This window comes from Drosophila persimilis, unplaced genomic scaffold, assembly GCF_003286085.1.
Source record: "Drosophila persimilis strain 14011-0111.01,24,50 unplaced genomic scaffold, DperRS2 tig00000124-arrow-pilon, whole genome shotgun sequence".
NCBI classification, from domain to species: domain Eukaryota; kingdom Metazoa; phylum Arthropoda; class Insecta; order Diptera; family Drosophilidae; genus Drosophila; species Drosophila persimilis.
In genome coordinates, this window is record NW_020825294.1 from 8758017 (window position 1) to 8773323 (window position 15307).

Here is a 15307-nt window from a genome sequence, read left to right on the forward strand (position 1 = left end):
TGCCCCACTACCACCACGCAAATAGGCTTATTCAAAGGCAAATAGTCGGAAAAAAGACTTGGCAAATAAATTGGTTATCGTATAGTGCAAAGGGGGAATATAGAAGAAGTAGCCATAGAAAAGTAACACCAGCACAAAAACCCTAGACCACCGAGCAGAAGCCGCAATTTTGGTAAATATCAATGATTTGCATGTTCCGCCGATACACTGGAGCCAGAAACAGAAAGTTTGTTTTGCTAAGTTTTTCGGTAAACACCGAGTGGGGCTGTTCGGGCGATGATCCGAATCGATTCGATCCGACGCACTGATAAGCTGGCCGAGGAGCTACAGAGAGCGGCCAAATGAGAGCGGGGAGAGCGGAGTCGCTCACACATGGTATATCTGTGCAAGGTGCTGCGCTCCCACTCCCAATCCCGCATTGCTTTTAACTGGCGTTTGCCACTCTCTACCTCTATATGTTCTTTGCTGTTTTTTGTTGCTTTACAAAGGGTTGTAATTTCAAGAGAATGACATGTTCATACATTCATAGGTGTTTAATAGAAACATCAACCGTATTTACGAGGAGGCAAGTCTCGGTGGAGACCTTCATGGCAATGGATCACCCTGCGCAGATACACCTTGCCCCGCACTGAGACGCGCTCAATGTGCGAACTCAATCAGTCTACCTGAAATATACCTGTGTGGCGAACGCGTGTGCGGGGCATGAAATACTGGTCGCACAGAACGGCACAGCACAGCGCAGCACAGCACAGCACAGCGGCAGCAAAAGGAAAACCAGAACCAGAAAAATATACTCGCGAATAAACAAAACTACTTGCTACGTCAGAAGACTGCAAACAAAAGATATGAACGCAACGCAGCCGCGTTGCCGCTGACGTCGCTGCCAAGGTTCGTCTGGGCAGCGCTCTGGCGAATCGGATACTATAGTAGTATTATTTTCAGAGCAGAGCTTTTTCTTAGCGTTTCGTTTCGTTTCGCGATTCTCTGTGCTGATTTGCGTGCGTGTGGAGTCGTGTGCTCGTAGAGCTGACCTTAGGAGCGGAAAACTGCACCTGAATCTCGCCCATCAGCAGTGCCTTGAGATTCCACTTTCCAAGTGAACGTTCGATCTCGAAACTGGAAAACCTGGCACATGTACACTTCTCCAGTTTGCGTTGAGGCCAGAACATAAAATTTTTAATTTTACTTAAAGCGGACTCAAAAATTGAGAAAAAAAAGCGATGTCAAATTCGGAGACGCCCACGACCTCCGGGCAGCTTGCTCAGCAAACCGAAGAGGCTCCAGAGATGATCACAGAAAGTGTCGGAATTCTGTCCGACGCTTTTGCGCATTACAAAAATTTCCTCCTCGAAGAGGAAGGCAAGGATCATGCCAATTGTAAGGCCTCCACCGAACCCATAGCCACGGACCACTATCGCCGGCTACTGGAGGAATCGCCTGAGGACCCCGGCGTGGCCCCCCAAATAAACCTCAAAATAAACAAAATATACCTCAATCGGCTAGAGGAGATCGACCGCCTTAACCCTAAGAGCGGATCTTCCACGGTGAGAGGCTACAAAATCCACTCCACAGACTTCCGCCCAACGCCTATCACCAATTTTTCTTGCAGTGCCTCCCACTCCAGCTCCGTCTGATCACTTTTCAAGAGTGGGTGGACTACCTACTTCAGGTAAACGGAGTGATGTTCACCAACTTGTCGTCACTTGAAGAGGAGACACTCGGAAAGGTGATTCCCTGGGTAGAGTCGATCGATGGGGAGAGGCAGCAGGCGCTTTGCGAGAACCGAAAGCTGCGCAAGGACCTTTGCGCAGTTATAAAGTTCGTCCAGAATGCGTTCCACCGGAATATCTGGGATACGGAACGCCTTTCATTGGAGACCCTGACTGTCCACCAGGTGCTGGGCGTATCCCGCGATCAGAGTTATCCGGAGAGCGAGAGCGTAAAGGTAAGATATAGAGTAGGTCAATTGATTCACTCACTCGGTGGGTACCTCCCCCATAGAGCGAATGTGGCAGGTTCTACCTTCGTGGCTCCTCCAGTCCCCCATTGCTTTCATAAATTTAGGATTTCTATTGTTCTTCCAGATGGCGGAGTGCATGAAATCGCTGGTCAACGAAATGGCCGCCAAGCACGATGAGGTTTGCCATCTGAAGTCCCAGCTCAGTGGCCTCGATGAGGTGGTCCAGACGGCCAGGCAGAAGATCATCATGAAGGACCAATGCATTGCCCAGCTCAATGAGAGGGTAAGTGGAAGGGAAGGTGATCCCACGACGGGGACAGGGACTGGGACTGGGGCTGAGTTTAGGAAACCTATACATGTATCCGCACACCTACTTATTTTAATCATAGACTCGAACATTTTCTTATCAACCAATCGCCTTAATCGACAACTATGATCAGCCTGCATTTCGGTTTTAACTCAGTTCGTTTTGTTTGTTTGATACGTAGAAAAATTCATGTCACTCCTGAAACAATACATTACAACTCAATAAAGGAAACAGTACAACAATAGACTACAACTCAAAACAAATTAACACAAGAACAGAAATAAATAGAAAACCAAATGAAATCAATTAATAGCTTGTTGCCATTGGCTTGTAATCAGCTGCAGGATATCACGGATCGACTTGCCTATGTGCTGAGGCCTAAGCCGTTGTCCATGACGGCGGATGAAGAAATGGCGAGGGTCGGAGATCTGGTGGCTTCTTGCTTCCTGAATACGCTCGCTGTGAAAGATGAGCAGGAGTGCCAAATTCTGAAGGTACTTGATGCGGAACTCAACGCTCTGCTGGAGATGAATAGTAGGCAAGAGATCCAGTCCACGGAGGCCTGCCGGAATCGTCTTTACAAATTGTTCAAGAACTTTGTAAGGAATCTCCCACTATTTGTAACTCCAATTGCTCCTTTACTCTTTTTTTTCAGAGCCAAGAACTCGTTGACGAAACTACCAAGCTGGAAAATGCTCGAAGCCACATGAACGCTCTCCGAAACAAATCGAACAACCACGGCTCTCAACCCAACAGCACTCCGATCAATGCAGTTTGCTCGGAACCGGACGGAAAGGCCGTTGAGGCTTTGCGATCTCAGCTGCAGGCTCTCACCAATACCCACAAGGAAGTGCAAAGCAACTACCTTCGTCAGCTAAACGAAAACAGCGGTGGGTATCTTTGATCTCTGATCAATGGCTCTCTATCCCTGAAGATTGCCTTGTTTCCACATTTCAGATTTACATTCAAGGCTTGCGTCGGAAAGTATGGTAAACACTAGGAATGCAGAAGTTCTCAAGGGTATAGCTGATAAACTTATCGAGATGGTGAGTCGATACTAACATCTGTTAGTAAACCTATAAGTATATGGGCATTTCCATGATGCTGTACTAGGCTTAACCTAGATAGCCCTCTAATTGGTGCTCTGGTTGATTTTGCGCAATTTTTCGTTTTCAAGATAATTGCAAAAGACCAAGATTTTCGCAGGGCACAAAACGAGAAGTGGTTTTCACCGCCCAAAATGCAAAACTACTAGATTAAACCAAAATTTTTTTTAATTTTTGATGAAATAACCGAACTCAAAAATCATCATTCTTATAGGAGATAATAATAAAGGAATCTGTTACTAAAAGTAATCAAAAAATCCCAGAAAAATTAATAATAGCTGATTTTAAATAGGATATCACATCAAATATTAATCAAATGATATATGTATTGGTTTAATTAGTTAACTTTCAATAGAAAAGTTCGTTTTTATTGAGGTTTTATTAAAAGATTTTGTAGATTTCAAGTGTGGTCCGAGCTTTAAAAATTCCACAAAGACCGGGAGATTTTTGGGACAATAAATATATAGTATTGATTCCTGTGCTGAATAAAACTGTTCTGAATAAATTCCTTCCTTCTGTTCAGGGCTTTGAAGGCTTTACGTACGAGGAAATATATAAAACAGACTCAACGGGAAACCCGTTCTGCGCTGTCATTAATAAATTATACGTAGACAATCGGGAAAACGTCATTTCGGTGAGTATTAGAAAATAGTCATTTATTGTTATTAACATGTCACATAAAATTCAGCAAAGCGACACAAAAACTCCACCCCATACAACAGGGTCCGCCAAAGACAAACCTGCAGCTATAACAAAATCGAAACAATCATCGAGACCCACATCGAAAGCTTCGATGAAGCCACCAACAAAGTCCAGAAGCTCCAAGTAACTGGGTCCCGTCCTCCTCGTTGACCCATCGAAACAGTTAGCTTAAGCCTAGATAAATGAGTAGAGGTTAAATTGCGATAACAGTTTTCGTTACTCGCGTAGTTCAAGTACAAGTTTTAAGTGTATTCATCGAGGAAACGAAACGGTTCTTCCCGCCAAAAGGCAAAAGGGATTGACTTGTAAAATATACCCATAAGTAAGGTCTTGTTTATCTGATGTATGTACTGTACGTGTACACAATTGTGTCGTCCTATTGGGGGAGTAAGCCCAAAAGTAACTTTTCGAATTGGCCGAAAAAGAGAAGCAGGGAGGGCTTATCACTGCAATCGGAGGCCAAAATACATATATATACGATTACTATGTGGTAAATGACATTCCCGTTCGAGTTCGAGTTTCAGCCACAGCCAGAGACCCTGTGTGCACCTAGCACTCCACTCCTCCCTAGCACTCGTGTTCGAGCCTGTATCCAGTGTACATACAATACTTGCCATTCGAGTCGTCTGATTTATTTTCCCATATATTTTGTACGAGCCAAAAGTAAAAGATTTCATTTCACGGCCCCCCGCGTTGCTGTCTACATGCGACAAATACAAATCGCTCGCGAATGTGTTTATTGAGGAAACTCCACTATATGTAAGTTCATCTGGAATTGCCCTCGCCCCCTTCCCCCTTCCTGTTCCTTTTCCTTCGTCTTTTCCGTCCCCAACTGGGGAATCGGAAATAGGTTTCGTGTTATTTATTTACCCACAATCGACACGCGAGGCAGGCGAACAGTGATATGCATATCGATGAGTGGAGGGAAGACTAAGGCCTAGAGGTGCTCGTGAAGCCCGTGAGCACGAGCCTCACGACACCACACTAAATCCGTCCGAAACATTTGTTCCATTTTAGAGATAAGACCTGAAAGATGTCTAAGCAATGACTAAAACACGAAAGTCTATCCTCCGCATCCCCACTATGGATCATCCATTAAGGGATGAACTTCCGAACTTCCGATGACTCCTTCCTGTAAGTCCCTCTTCACGTGATCATCTCTATCATAGTTAGCCAGGGCAAAATAAACACTGCTCCGGAAACAGTCGAGGAGTTGTCGGCACTTGGAAGCGCAGTCCACATCAGAGTCCCGTCATCCGTCGTCGGTTGCTGTTTATTCGGATTCGGGTGAAACAATGCCACGGAAAGCACAGGACTCTGGTCCAATACGAAGCCTGTGAACATCATACACACGCGCCGCTAGACTAACACGTAAAACAGACAATTTACGAGCCTTAATTAGTCACTCTCGCCCTCGCCCTCACCCTCGCTGTGCCCCATCCACCCACAAAAAGTTGTATTGAAGTTTCCCGGTGGCAATACGCGCGAAAATGAAAGACGCGAAGTGTTTCGGCCTGGTCTGGTGGCGGGGAGAGCGTGCAATTAGCCAAAGAGTTTGACAGCCGCGCGGTGATACGTCGGAAAAAGTTGGCCCAAACTGTAAATTGTTTTTGAGTGGCGGCAAGCACGGACAGGGGGTGGCAAAAACTGTAAATGTGCAAGCTAAGGCAGCAAAAGGTGCTGGCAAAATAGTTTCAAAACTACTTGCATATTTAGCGGATTTCCCTTCACTTGTAGGACAACTTTTGATGGGTACAGATACAGAGGGAACTGCAACCCTCTGACATGAAGTCTCCAACAAATCATAACAATTCATTGCCCCCAAGCCAAGCAAAGCCAAGCCAAGCCAAGACAATCCTAGCCGGGCCAAGTCATTCGTCTTAATCGATTTTCACATACCTATAGCCTATCATATTCAGCAGGATCGCTCGCAACGGTTCCTGGTTACTGGCTGCTCCCTCGCCTCCTACTCCAATATAATATGCCTTTAAAAGTGTTTTAAGTACGCGTAGCCACGCTTCCCCTGCGCCAATCCAATCCAAGCAGACGGACTGACTGACTGACGTCTCAGTTCACTCGTACCCGAGTATGTAAATCCGTGGCAGCCCTGGCTGCCCTGACACCCGTGGCAGCTTTATTTTCAAATCGTGTCAAACAGTAGGGCCAGGCCAGGCCAGGCCAGGCGAGGACAGGGGAATAAGTATAATAATGTCTAAAAAACTACAGACAACCTTCGAGGGGGACTCCCGACTCCCCACTTCTGACTCCGACTGCCGAAGTGCCAAAGAAACAGAACTTTGAAACCCGATACCTTGCCACCTACGGCGCTACGGCACTACGGAGCTCTAGAGTGTGAGTGGGCCGAGGGAGGAGGGCAGAGTCAATCAATTCGATTTGGTTTTATTTTCGTGACAAAGTTTTAATAGCAATATTATTGAAATGAAATGAAATGAAATGAAACGGTAATGAAGCCGAAATTCGTCTCGGAGACGAGTATGAACGAGTATTTTTGGGTCTGTGCAATATGAAACTGACACGACACGAAAGGTGCACCACTCACACGACGCCAGAAACAATTTAAAGTCAACAGCAACAAGAAACCCTGCCAGAGCTTTGAGCCCTCTAGCAACCCGTAGACAACGTTGTCTGAGAGCTCGGACAGTATATGTTCCGTATTCCGTCTCCGGGCATAGGATAATTAGTTACAGATTTGTGAGAGTATTTTGAGCATTGCCATGGTAAGCCCTAGCACGTTGGCTCCTGTCCCAGTTTCCATTTCCACCTGTTATGTACTCCAGACCGACGAGGCGGCGGACTGTCCTCATCGACAGGAGCTTGAGCACACCCTACTCCACTGCCAAACCCAATCGGAGATCTTGCAGGCCACGCGGGACAACTACCTGAGCATTATCGATGAGTTCAAGCGGGACCTTGAGGAGCTGACCGAGCAAGTGGAGCAGCAGCAGCACCCGGAATTAGAGCAGTGCTCGGAATCGGACTTGGAGCTCGAGGAACCACCCCGGATCAACCTCAACAGCGCACTAGAGATACAAGTTGGCCTCAAACACACACAGACACAATAGCCCCAGACTCATTGACTGCATGGTTAACCCCCTTCACTTTCTTTAATCTCTGCCCCTATCCCGTTCCATCACAGAACCAGCATTTGATCGAAGTGATAAGTGGGCTGCAAGAAACGCTAAGACATCGCGATGGAGAAGTGTCCCAGCTGCAGAAAATGATCCAAAGCTACTCCGATTTCAGCAGGAACCAGAGACTCAACGATGAGATCGACCGCCTCAAGGAGGCCCTAAGTTAGTTTCGATGAAGTGGAAATGAGTAGTAGGAGTAGAGAGAATTAATACCTTTCACCCCAGGTGCACAGAATCAAAAGATTCGTGAGATGGCGTCCTTGCTGAAGAACAATGAAGATCAGTGCGAAAATCTCAAGACGACCTACGACGATCAGTGCAAGGAGCTGAAGAAGTCCAAAAAGCGCCAGCAGAGCCTAGAGGAATCTGCCTGTAAGGTGGAAACCGAGCTAAAATCGGTGATAATAGAGGTAGGAGACCGATTCTTAAAATCCATCGGAAATATCCCCACTAATAATCCCTACCTTTCCCAGCGCGATCTGTTGCGGGAAGAGGTCCAGGCTCTAAGAGAGAAGGATGCCAAAGCCACCGGACGCGAGCGGGCGTTCTGCGACCAGCTGAAGATCAGCGAAAAGGAGCTGAACAATTCGCGGCGGGTTATCCAAAGCCTGCAGGATCAAGAGAAACAATGGAAGCAACAACACCGAGAGACCGTCAAGCAGTTGGATGCAGCGAATGCCACCATGGAGCAGAAGCTTCGGGAATGCGAGTGCGAACAGAAGAAGATACGGGGCAAGCTAAAGTAGGTATGCCGTATGAATGGATGTACATCAATCTAAGAGCAGATTCCGTGTGGAATGACAGGCAGCAGGAGGAAGTAAACGAGCAGCAGGAGGGGATAATCAGTTCGTTTAGGCAGTGGAAGGATGCACAGATTAGGGTGGACGAGGCAAAGCGGCAGTGCGAACAGCGGGCAGAGGAGCAGATCAGAATGCTCATGGAGGAGTACCGGACGCTGGTCCTTGATTACAGGTCCCTGCACCGGGACCATTCCCTACTTGAAGCCGAGATACTACGCGTCAAGAAAGCCGTCCACCGAACCACATCCCCTTCGACGCAGCCGGACTGTGCCCGGGTCCCCCCGCATATCGGCGACGATGTGAGTGATGAGTGTTGGCTCAATTTAGGCCGAATACCCTGACTTGACCTACCTGTCACTAATTAATTTCTTCACATTGAACAATACAGCAAATGACCAACCGTATGCGCATCCTGGCCAATACATCACAGCGCCTTTCTATCCACTCTCAAATGCTCAATGACCATTCAGTGCCCCAAGAACAGGCTCGTTCGCGAAAAGCTAGCCAGAAGGAACAGGAGCGGGCGGCAGCGCTGTCGAGTCAAGAAAATGCATCCCCGTCAAGGAACTCATAGTCCTCGGATAGCCCATTGTTCGAAGAGCAGTCCATTTAAATTTCATTTAACTAAAACCCATTTACCATTCGGCCAACACATTTACAATAAATTTAAGTGTAATCGAAATTAAATAAACTGAGTGCTGGTGTAGAACTATTTTCCCTACCCGCTACCTATAAAGGCTGCTTACTGATGCGCCTCCTCCTGCATCAGCTTTTCCCGCTCGCCTATCGCCAACAGAGACATCTTTATCTGGGTCCGCTTCTTGATGCTCTCATCGCGCAGGACATCCGCCTCCTTGGTGAGTATCTTGATCCGCACATCGCTGAAGCGCTCCGCCTCCGCCATGCTCATTTCCAGGAACACGTCCTTGCCCACGTTAACCAGGATCTTGTCCATTTGCGACACGCGCGCTTGCATGAACACGTTGCTGCCGATGTTCACTTGGGTCTTGTAACCTTCCGGCAGGTGGGCGTCGAATGTCTGCAGGGTGTTCTTCAGCTGGACATACTCCATGATCTCTTGGTTGTATTGCCCGATCCAGTTCTCCAGTTCCCTGAGGTCGCGTTTTAGGACTTCGTTGATGAACTCTTCGATCTGCGTAATGCGCGCTTGATGTGTGTCGGGCTGGGGGCCACTGCAAACGTGATATTTGTATTCTCCTCCTGTGGCGTGTGCTGACATGCTTACCGTTGGATGCGCTCGTAGGCGACACCTGTGGATTTTTCATACATTTTCGCAGATTTTTGTTTGTTTTTGTTTAAAATAGTGATGTAAAAAATATCGATGCATCGAGCATCGATGTTTTTTTGCCGATGTTTACCGATGTTTTAATGTACCGATGTAATAAAAGCTGACCGCAGTGTGACCCTCAGAAATATACCAAAATATACCGTCTCATTTTCAAAATATACTGATTATTATATATATTTTTCGTTGTTGATTTTAAGTGCAAATGCAGAATCATCACCATATCTTGATCCAAGTAAAGTGATTAAATACCGATTCATAAACTATTCAAAGAGAGCGAAAAAAAGAGAAACCCGATTTTAAGAGAGCAAAAAGAGCCAGCTACCGTTTTGAAGAAATCAGTTCGGCCATCGATACTATCGATTGGACGCGAGTGGTGCGAGCCAAACAGAAATTGTTTGAAAATGAATGAGCGAAAAGGATTTAAAATATACCATTTTATACCGTCTCAATTGTGTCCTATATTTCTGCGCTTATTAATTTCGTTGTAAATAATAACATACAATTTCCTAGTAAGAAGGAAGCTCTTCCGGTACTATCGGTATTTCTGTCTAAAATTTGTAAAACCATGCATTGAGCCAACAGCTGATCGCCCTTCGCTTTCCAGCACCGCTACTTTTTGGCGGGGAGCCAAATTCAAGTTTGCACGTTTTAAAAAAATTCAATTGGGGGCTCTGATTAATTCCAGCCCGAGCAGCCTGTGCACGCAATGATAAACAAAAGATTTCCCATCATTTTTCGAGTGCTTTGTCTGCGACGCAGGCAAAAATCAAAACTGAATCGAAATTGAAAGCGAGTGCAGACACCACTTTCATTAGCATTTTTAATGCTGTGTTGTTAACCTTTGCATTTGAACCCTGTCGAAATGTTTCCTGGTCTGGTTGTGTCATCTGTCAGTTCAGCTGTCAGGTCGACTTATAGGCCATTTTAATTTATTTTAGCCAGGCGTCAACAACTGTGTAAGTTTTTTCCCTAATTTTCCATATTTTTCCTGTGGATGCTTCACGGCTCTCCCCCACAGCGTTCGCCATGAGTTTATCTTTGATGCGGAAACTTCTGCCACCGAAAAAGATGTGGACCGTGGCCGGGACTACAATGCAAGTGCGTCACCATGCCCCCATTGCTGGTCCACCGCGATTTCCAATGTCGCCCGGACAGAAGCTGATCATGGGCGGGGGTTCAATACTGGTCATGATGATCATCCCCTTCTGGGCCCTCTTCCAAGTTCCCCGTTGGTCTAAACTGCACAACGGCATCGAGGAAGAGGTCGAGGAGAAGGAGCAGGAGGAGGCCGCTCCGCCCGAGAAGGAGCCGCCCCCACCAAAGGACGAAAAGAACGAACAGAAGCACTAACTACTCAAAGATGAAGACACTTCGGACACGGTGCAATGTCCATCCACACGTTGTATACTTTTAAACGGTGACTTCTTATGGACTCTTTTACTGGGGCCAACGCACACTTCCACCCACTACCATTCCACATTCCACTGGAATCTTGTAACACCCACACTGTGCACCCAAAACTACATAAATAATTACAAATTTACAATGTACAGATACAAAATAATGCCAACGCTTAGCAACAGCGTGTGAATTAAAGCGATGTTATTGCAGCCCTAAAGAAACTACACCGATCTTCACTTTTTGATGACCCAATGGGATCGTTACAGATGTACGCAAAGGATCGGAATTTATTCTTCTACCAGTACTCCACTATGACAAGAACACCCCACAAAGCGAAAGGTTCTATAAGAAACTATGTATATAATTGGCGCGGAAAGAGACAATAGGTGTACCAAGTTGATCTGCAAAACGACGTTTATTCAGACTTCAGTACTTCAGAAGGATGGTGTTTTCCTTGAAGCATGCATGTGCATATTTATATGTATTAAGAATTAGGATTATGAAAATAGCCGAGGAGCTTTCCGTTCTTCTGACTGGCTTTCACTTTCTCAGAAGCAGATGCGATGCTACTTAATTTTCCAAAATTGGACCGCCTGGACAAGGAGATATGTAGACTTATCCTATAACGAGAGGCTATCTACCAAAAATACGTCATAAATTATAAGCTTTATGGGGAGTATTTATCGAATTATCAAAAACTGCTATTGATTTACTTTGAAATCTTCAGAGATCCGCGCTGGGGCCTCCAACCAATTAAGGATCTTCCCCATCGACGACAATAAACCAACCAGTAATCCATTGTCCGCATCCAATTAGCCTCTGCAAACACCTCAGCCAAGCTCCAGGCTCCTTGGAAAATGCTCTGTTCGGCCCCTGCCTGCCACGAGTCTATTTTCCACGGCTGCCTGCCACAAATCAAAAACTTACAAAAAAAACCGAAAAACCAACAAAACTAAACGAAACAAAACGAAATCCCCCCCCCCCCCCCCAAAGCAAGCCAGAAAACCCAAAAAGCAAAGTGCCAACTTTCATTAAAAGTATTTCTGCGCTCATTGCCAATGCAAGACATTGCATTCAATTGTGGATTTTGCTTTGTTGGGTTTGTTAGTCCCAGCCACAGCCACAACCACAGCTCAGACTTAGCCTTAGCCTTAGCCTGGGACTTTGACCAAGCCACCATCCAGCATCCACCATCCCCAGCATCCACCATTCAGTATCCAGCGGCCAGCAGCCTCCCGTGGTCTGGGCCTTGTCGGATCCGATCCTCATGATCTACAACATAGCGTGACCTTCTTCGCCTTCCAGGCCCATGGAGGATAGGATGGGGAGACTTGCGGCAAGGCAAGGAAAAAAGGAAAACAACGAAAGACAAAAAAAGAGTCGCACACAGAGTTTGAAAAAGTAAAAATCGTCGAAGGAAAGTGAATTTCTTTTTAAGCAAATCAACTGGCCACGCCCCCCCGTGTCTCCCGTGTCCCCGACTCCCATGCGCCTCCTCCTCGAGCTAGACTTGGAGATTCACAGATTTTTTGGTGAAATTTCATGTGCCATTAAACTGGTTCTGTCAGGCAGTGGACTGTCGATCGGGTTTGGGTTTGGGTTTGGGTTCGGCGACTCCGACTCCAGCACTCCTTGCAGCCAGTCGGATCGGATCCCATCGGGAGTGGGTCGACGACTACGTGGCGCCCTTTAACTGAATTTTGGAATTTATTGACCACAGATGAAAGTCTTAATAATATTTTCCCATCGAATGGAATCCATCATTCAAAGAAAGGGCACTATTTATTTGTTCAATGGGAGGCGGGTGTTCCTGCTTGAAAGGGCCCAACATACCCGGATGACAATGGAACCTCGCACTCTAAATCGTGTGAATGAGGCATGCTCCCAGCTGGCACTGGCACCGGCACCCTGGCCCCCCCCGTCCCCCCAATCACCTATAAAGATGCTTCATTTTCATTTTTATGGCCCGCCATTGAAGTCTCATTTCTTTGTGGAAAGGAAGCTGCCTTCCTGCGGTGTCTTCGGCTCGTGGGCGTTGCACTGCTCTGATCTGCACTTGTTGCACTTGCCACACGTTGCGTTGCGTCAGTTTAGTGTGTCAGAAGCCGCAAGAAGAAAGTTGCCCGGGCCTCCATTGATCCGGTTTACAGTCGGTTGGTCGACAGGTTCGTTGTTCCTGCGGAGGGGCGCGGATCAGCTCGGGGCCACATTTTACTTTCTGCTGCCACGAAAAATCGTTGTCCACTTTCGGTCGCAATTAATTATGCGGCGGGAGCTGAAAATGAAAGTGCGCTCAGGTTTCAGTCAGCTCGGAGTCGATCCAAGCAGAGCACAGCAGGATCGATCTGGTTCTGACTCTCTCTCTCTGTCTTTCTATCTTTCTCTGGCTGATGATGTGCCTCGATTTGTGTGGTCCATCGCTTTCCCAGTGGCTGCAAAACGGCTGGTTCCCATCATTAGACGCCAAGCGACTCTATTCCTGGCCCGGAAAGTGAGAACAAGATCTTCATTATCGCAGTCGGCAGTCGACGGGGATGTCGATGTCGTAGTCGCAGTCGTCGGCAATCGACTCATAAAGAGTTTGCTTTATGGTAGCCGACTGCCCCGCCTCTCTCCGCCCCGCGTCCTGGTGGTCGCCTAGTTTATGACTGTATAACCGCAGATCGTGGCCCGATCCTCGCTGATTTGTCGCCTCCATTCAAAGACCGCCCCAGACCGCAGTCTTAAAGTGTTCTCTGAATATTGCCGCTAAATAATGAAAAAGTGTCGCCGACCTGTTGTCGGCACCTGTGTGGTGCTTGGCTGGCGGTTGGGTCCTGCGGCTGGCTCTTTGTCCATGCTAATGGCCACTGTGGAGCCTTCAATGTTCAAGTGTGATACTAGAAATAAGGAGGATCAGTATGATCAGGGGGGAATATAGTATAGAATATAGTATAAAATAGAAAGAGTTTTCGAAAAGATCTCAATTGAACAACAATTATATTATAGCCCCAATTAAATCCGCCTTCGGTGACTTGTGTGGCCCGCTGACCATTTGTGGCAACTTCAATTTTCCACTTCCAGAAGGAAATCCCCTGCCCCCCATCGTCTAACTCGAATTTATCGGGCTGTCAACACGCCAAGCCAGCCCCGGGCGCTATTGTGCCATTTGTTCCCATGAAAAACTCATTTCGGTTGCGCGCTAATAAAAATTAAGCGCCATCCAATAAAAAGCGTAGACAATTCTGTAAATAAATAAGAGGAAAGCCCACACACCACACCACCTAGACATACGAAGACCAAGACCGGCACCGGGACCGGGAAAACAGCCATCGATCGCCGCCGACGACACGACACGATCAGCGGTTCCATTTGATCTATATGGGAGGGAGGTGCTTTGGGGGACTGTGACCCCGTGAGCGGAACAACAATGCGATATGGAAAACTGTGGCATGTTTTCACAACATCAGTCGCCTCCAACTCCAACTCCAGCTCCAGCTCGGAGCTCATAATCGTTTAGGACGGGGCTCGGATCGGAACTCGCAGACTCCAAGTCTGAGGAGAAATAACTCCAGACACAAATTATATTAATGGTCTCCACTGCCACTGCCGAAGAGGAGGAGAGTATGGCATTTTGTCTCTGCACGAATCACGTTTTAGAAATTGCATTGCACATAGGAGGCAGGAACGAACTACAAAGTACGACTACTACGAGTACGAGTACTCGTAGTAGTGCCCCATTCGGAGGCATTGGAGGCATTGGAGGCATCGGAGGCATTGAGAGACAATCCAATCTCTTTGTCTGTCAGGGCTTTTTGCGCAAGTTCTGAAAAATAAAAAGCTTTTGGGCAGGCTTAAGTGGCACTTAGTTTTAATACGCTGCCCTACCGTTTAAATGGGTCTTGCGCGTTTCCCGTTTCGCGTCTCGGAGTTACCTGAAATAATTACGTGAACACAAATTGGAGCGCTGCTAGGAATCGTTCTGCGATCTGTGCGATTACCATTCCTCTGGTACTGACATTAGTAAGGGTACTACTATTTCTTCGTAGCTGCTTTCACTGGGCAGGCCAAATCGCTCCGCGGATTCTCTTCGGGCCTGCCTTTGTCTCTTGTCACGTCTACTTGAGCACGGCCTTTTCTCGGCGTCTCCGTCTCCGTTCCCTTTGGCCGAATGGGCCGATACACTTAAGCCGCTGAAAAATGTTTTATACCCAACGAAAATAATGCGTATTGTTGTAATTGAAGTGCCATAAAGATTCTGCCATTTGCCATTCCCCAATGGAAATAGAAAATATTCGTATCGCTTGCTGCTGGGGGTTTCTGGGTTAGCTGGTCTGGTATTCGGCACTTGGGTCAATGTGCCACATGTGGCACGGTACACGAACGGTGCGATGATGAGTAATGGGTGTCAAGATGACACCAGCAGCAGAACTGGGTCTCAATTACAGATGGTTATGGTATTATAGTAATAGAGGAAGGGCCCACCATGGGAATGAGGGAAAGTTTACGAATTGGATTGCTATGAAAGCCATCTTATAGCGGATTCAGGGTTACTTGGATTATAATCCCTTCCTTTTATATTCATAGTTTT

General features: G+C 46.9%; 3 protein-coding genes across 8 annotated transcripts; 2 read left to right on the top strand and 1 right to left on the bottom strand.

Moving 5' to 3' along the window:
* The first annotated feature begins 700 nt into the window (after positions 1–700).
* LOC6596611 (golgin subfamily A member 6-like protein 22) lies at positions 701–8733 on the top strand. Of its 6 annotated transcripts, XM_026987416.1 has the most exons (13): positions 704–1134; positions 1193–1544; positions 1610–1945; positions 2085–2243; positions 2606–2866; positions 2923–3157; positions 3225–3313; positions 3897–4007; positions 7233–7389; positions 7453–7637; positions 7701–7969; positions 8032–8326; positions 8416–8733. In XM_026987416.1, exons 2-13 carry the CDS (start codon positions 1221–1223, stop codon positions 8599–8601), a joined length of 2607 nt encoding a protein of 868 aa, XP_026843217.1. In that variant the 5' UTR covers positions 704–1134; positions 1193–1220; the 3' UTR covers positions 8602–8733. The 6 variants fall into 6 exon arrangements, with proteins under 6 accessions (XP_026843218.1, XP_026843219.1, XP_026843217.1 ...); XM_026987417.1 differs by lacking the exon at positions 2606–2866 and having other exon boundaries at positions 701–1544; XM_026987418.1 differs by lacking the exon at positions 8416–8733 and having other exon boundaries at positions 702–1544; positions 8013–8097.
* On the bottom strand, positions 8642–9333 carry LOC6596612 (protein UXT). Its single transcript, XM_002021572.2, has 2 exons — positions 9274–9333; positions 8642–9220 (listed from the first exon to the last, which is right to left on the bottom strand). The coding sequence occupies exons 1-2, from the start codon at positions 9315–9317 to the stop codon at positions 8770–8772; spliced, it is 495 nt and encodes a 164-aa protein (XP_002021608.2). The 5' UTR covers positions 9318–9333; the 3' UTR covers positions 8642–8769.
* A 944-nt stretch (positions 9334–10277) lies between these two features.
* LOC6596613 lies at positions 10278–10958 on the top strand. Its single transcript, XM_002021573.2, has 2 exons — positions 10278–10292; positions 10355–10958. Exon 2 carries the CDS (start codon positions 10363–10365, stop codon positions 10684–10686), a length of 324 nt encoding a protein of 107 aa, XP_002021609.1. The 5' UTR covers positions 10278–10292; positions 10355–10362; the 3' UTR covers positions 10687–10958.
* The last annotated feature ends 4349 nt before the right edge of the window (positions 10959–15307 follow it).

Excerpts from the sequence above, each read along its gene's own strand:
- LOC6596612 (XM_002021572.2), bottom strand. The coding sequence starts at position 9,317 with ATGTATGAAAAATCCACAGGTGTCGCCTACGAGCGCATCCAACG. Across the intron at positions 9,221-9,273 it reads GCCTACGAGCGCATCCAACG|TGGCCCCCAGCCCGACACAC; the intron begins GTAAGCATGTCA and ends TCACGTTTGCAG.
- LOC6596611 (XM_026987416.1), top strand. The coding sequence starts at position 1,221 with ATGTCAAATTCGGAGACGCCCACGACCTCCGGGCAGCTTGCTCAGCAA. Across the intron at positions 1,545-1,609 it reads CTAAGAGCGGATCTTCCACG|TGCCTCCCACTCCAGCTCCG; the intron begins GTGAGAGGCTAC and ends TTTTTCTTGCAG. Across the intron at positions 4,008-7,232 it reads ATCGGGAAAACGTCATTTCG|AACCAGCATTTGATCGAAGT; the intron begins GTGAGTATTAGA and ends GTTCCATCACAG.
- LOC6596613 (XM_002021573.2), top strand. The coding sequence starts at position 10,363 with ATGAGTTTATCTTTGATGCGGAAACTTCTGCCACCGAAAAAGATGTGG.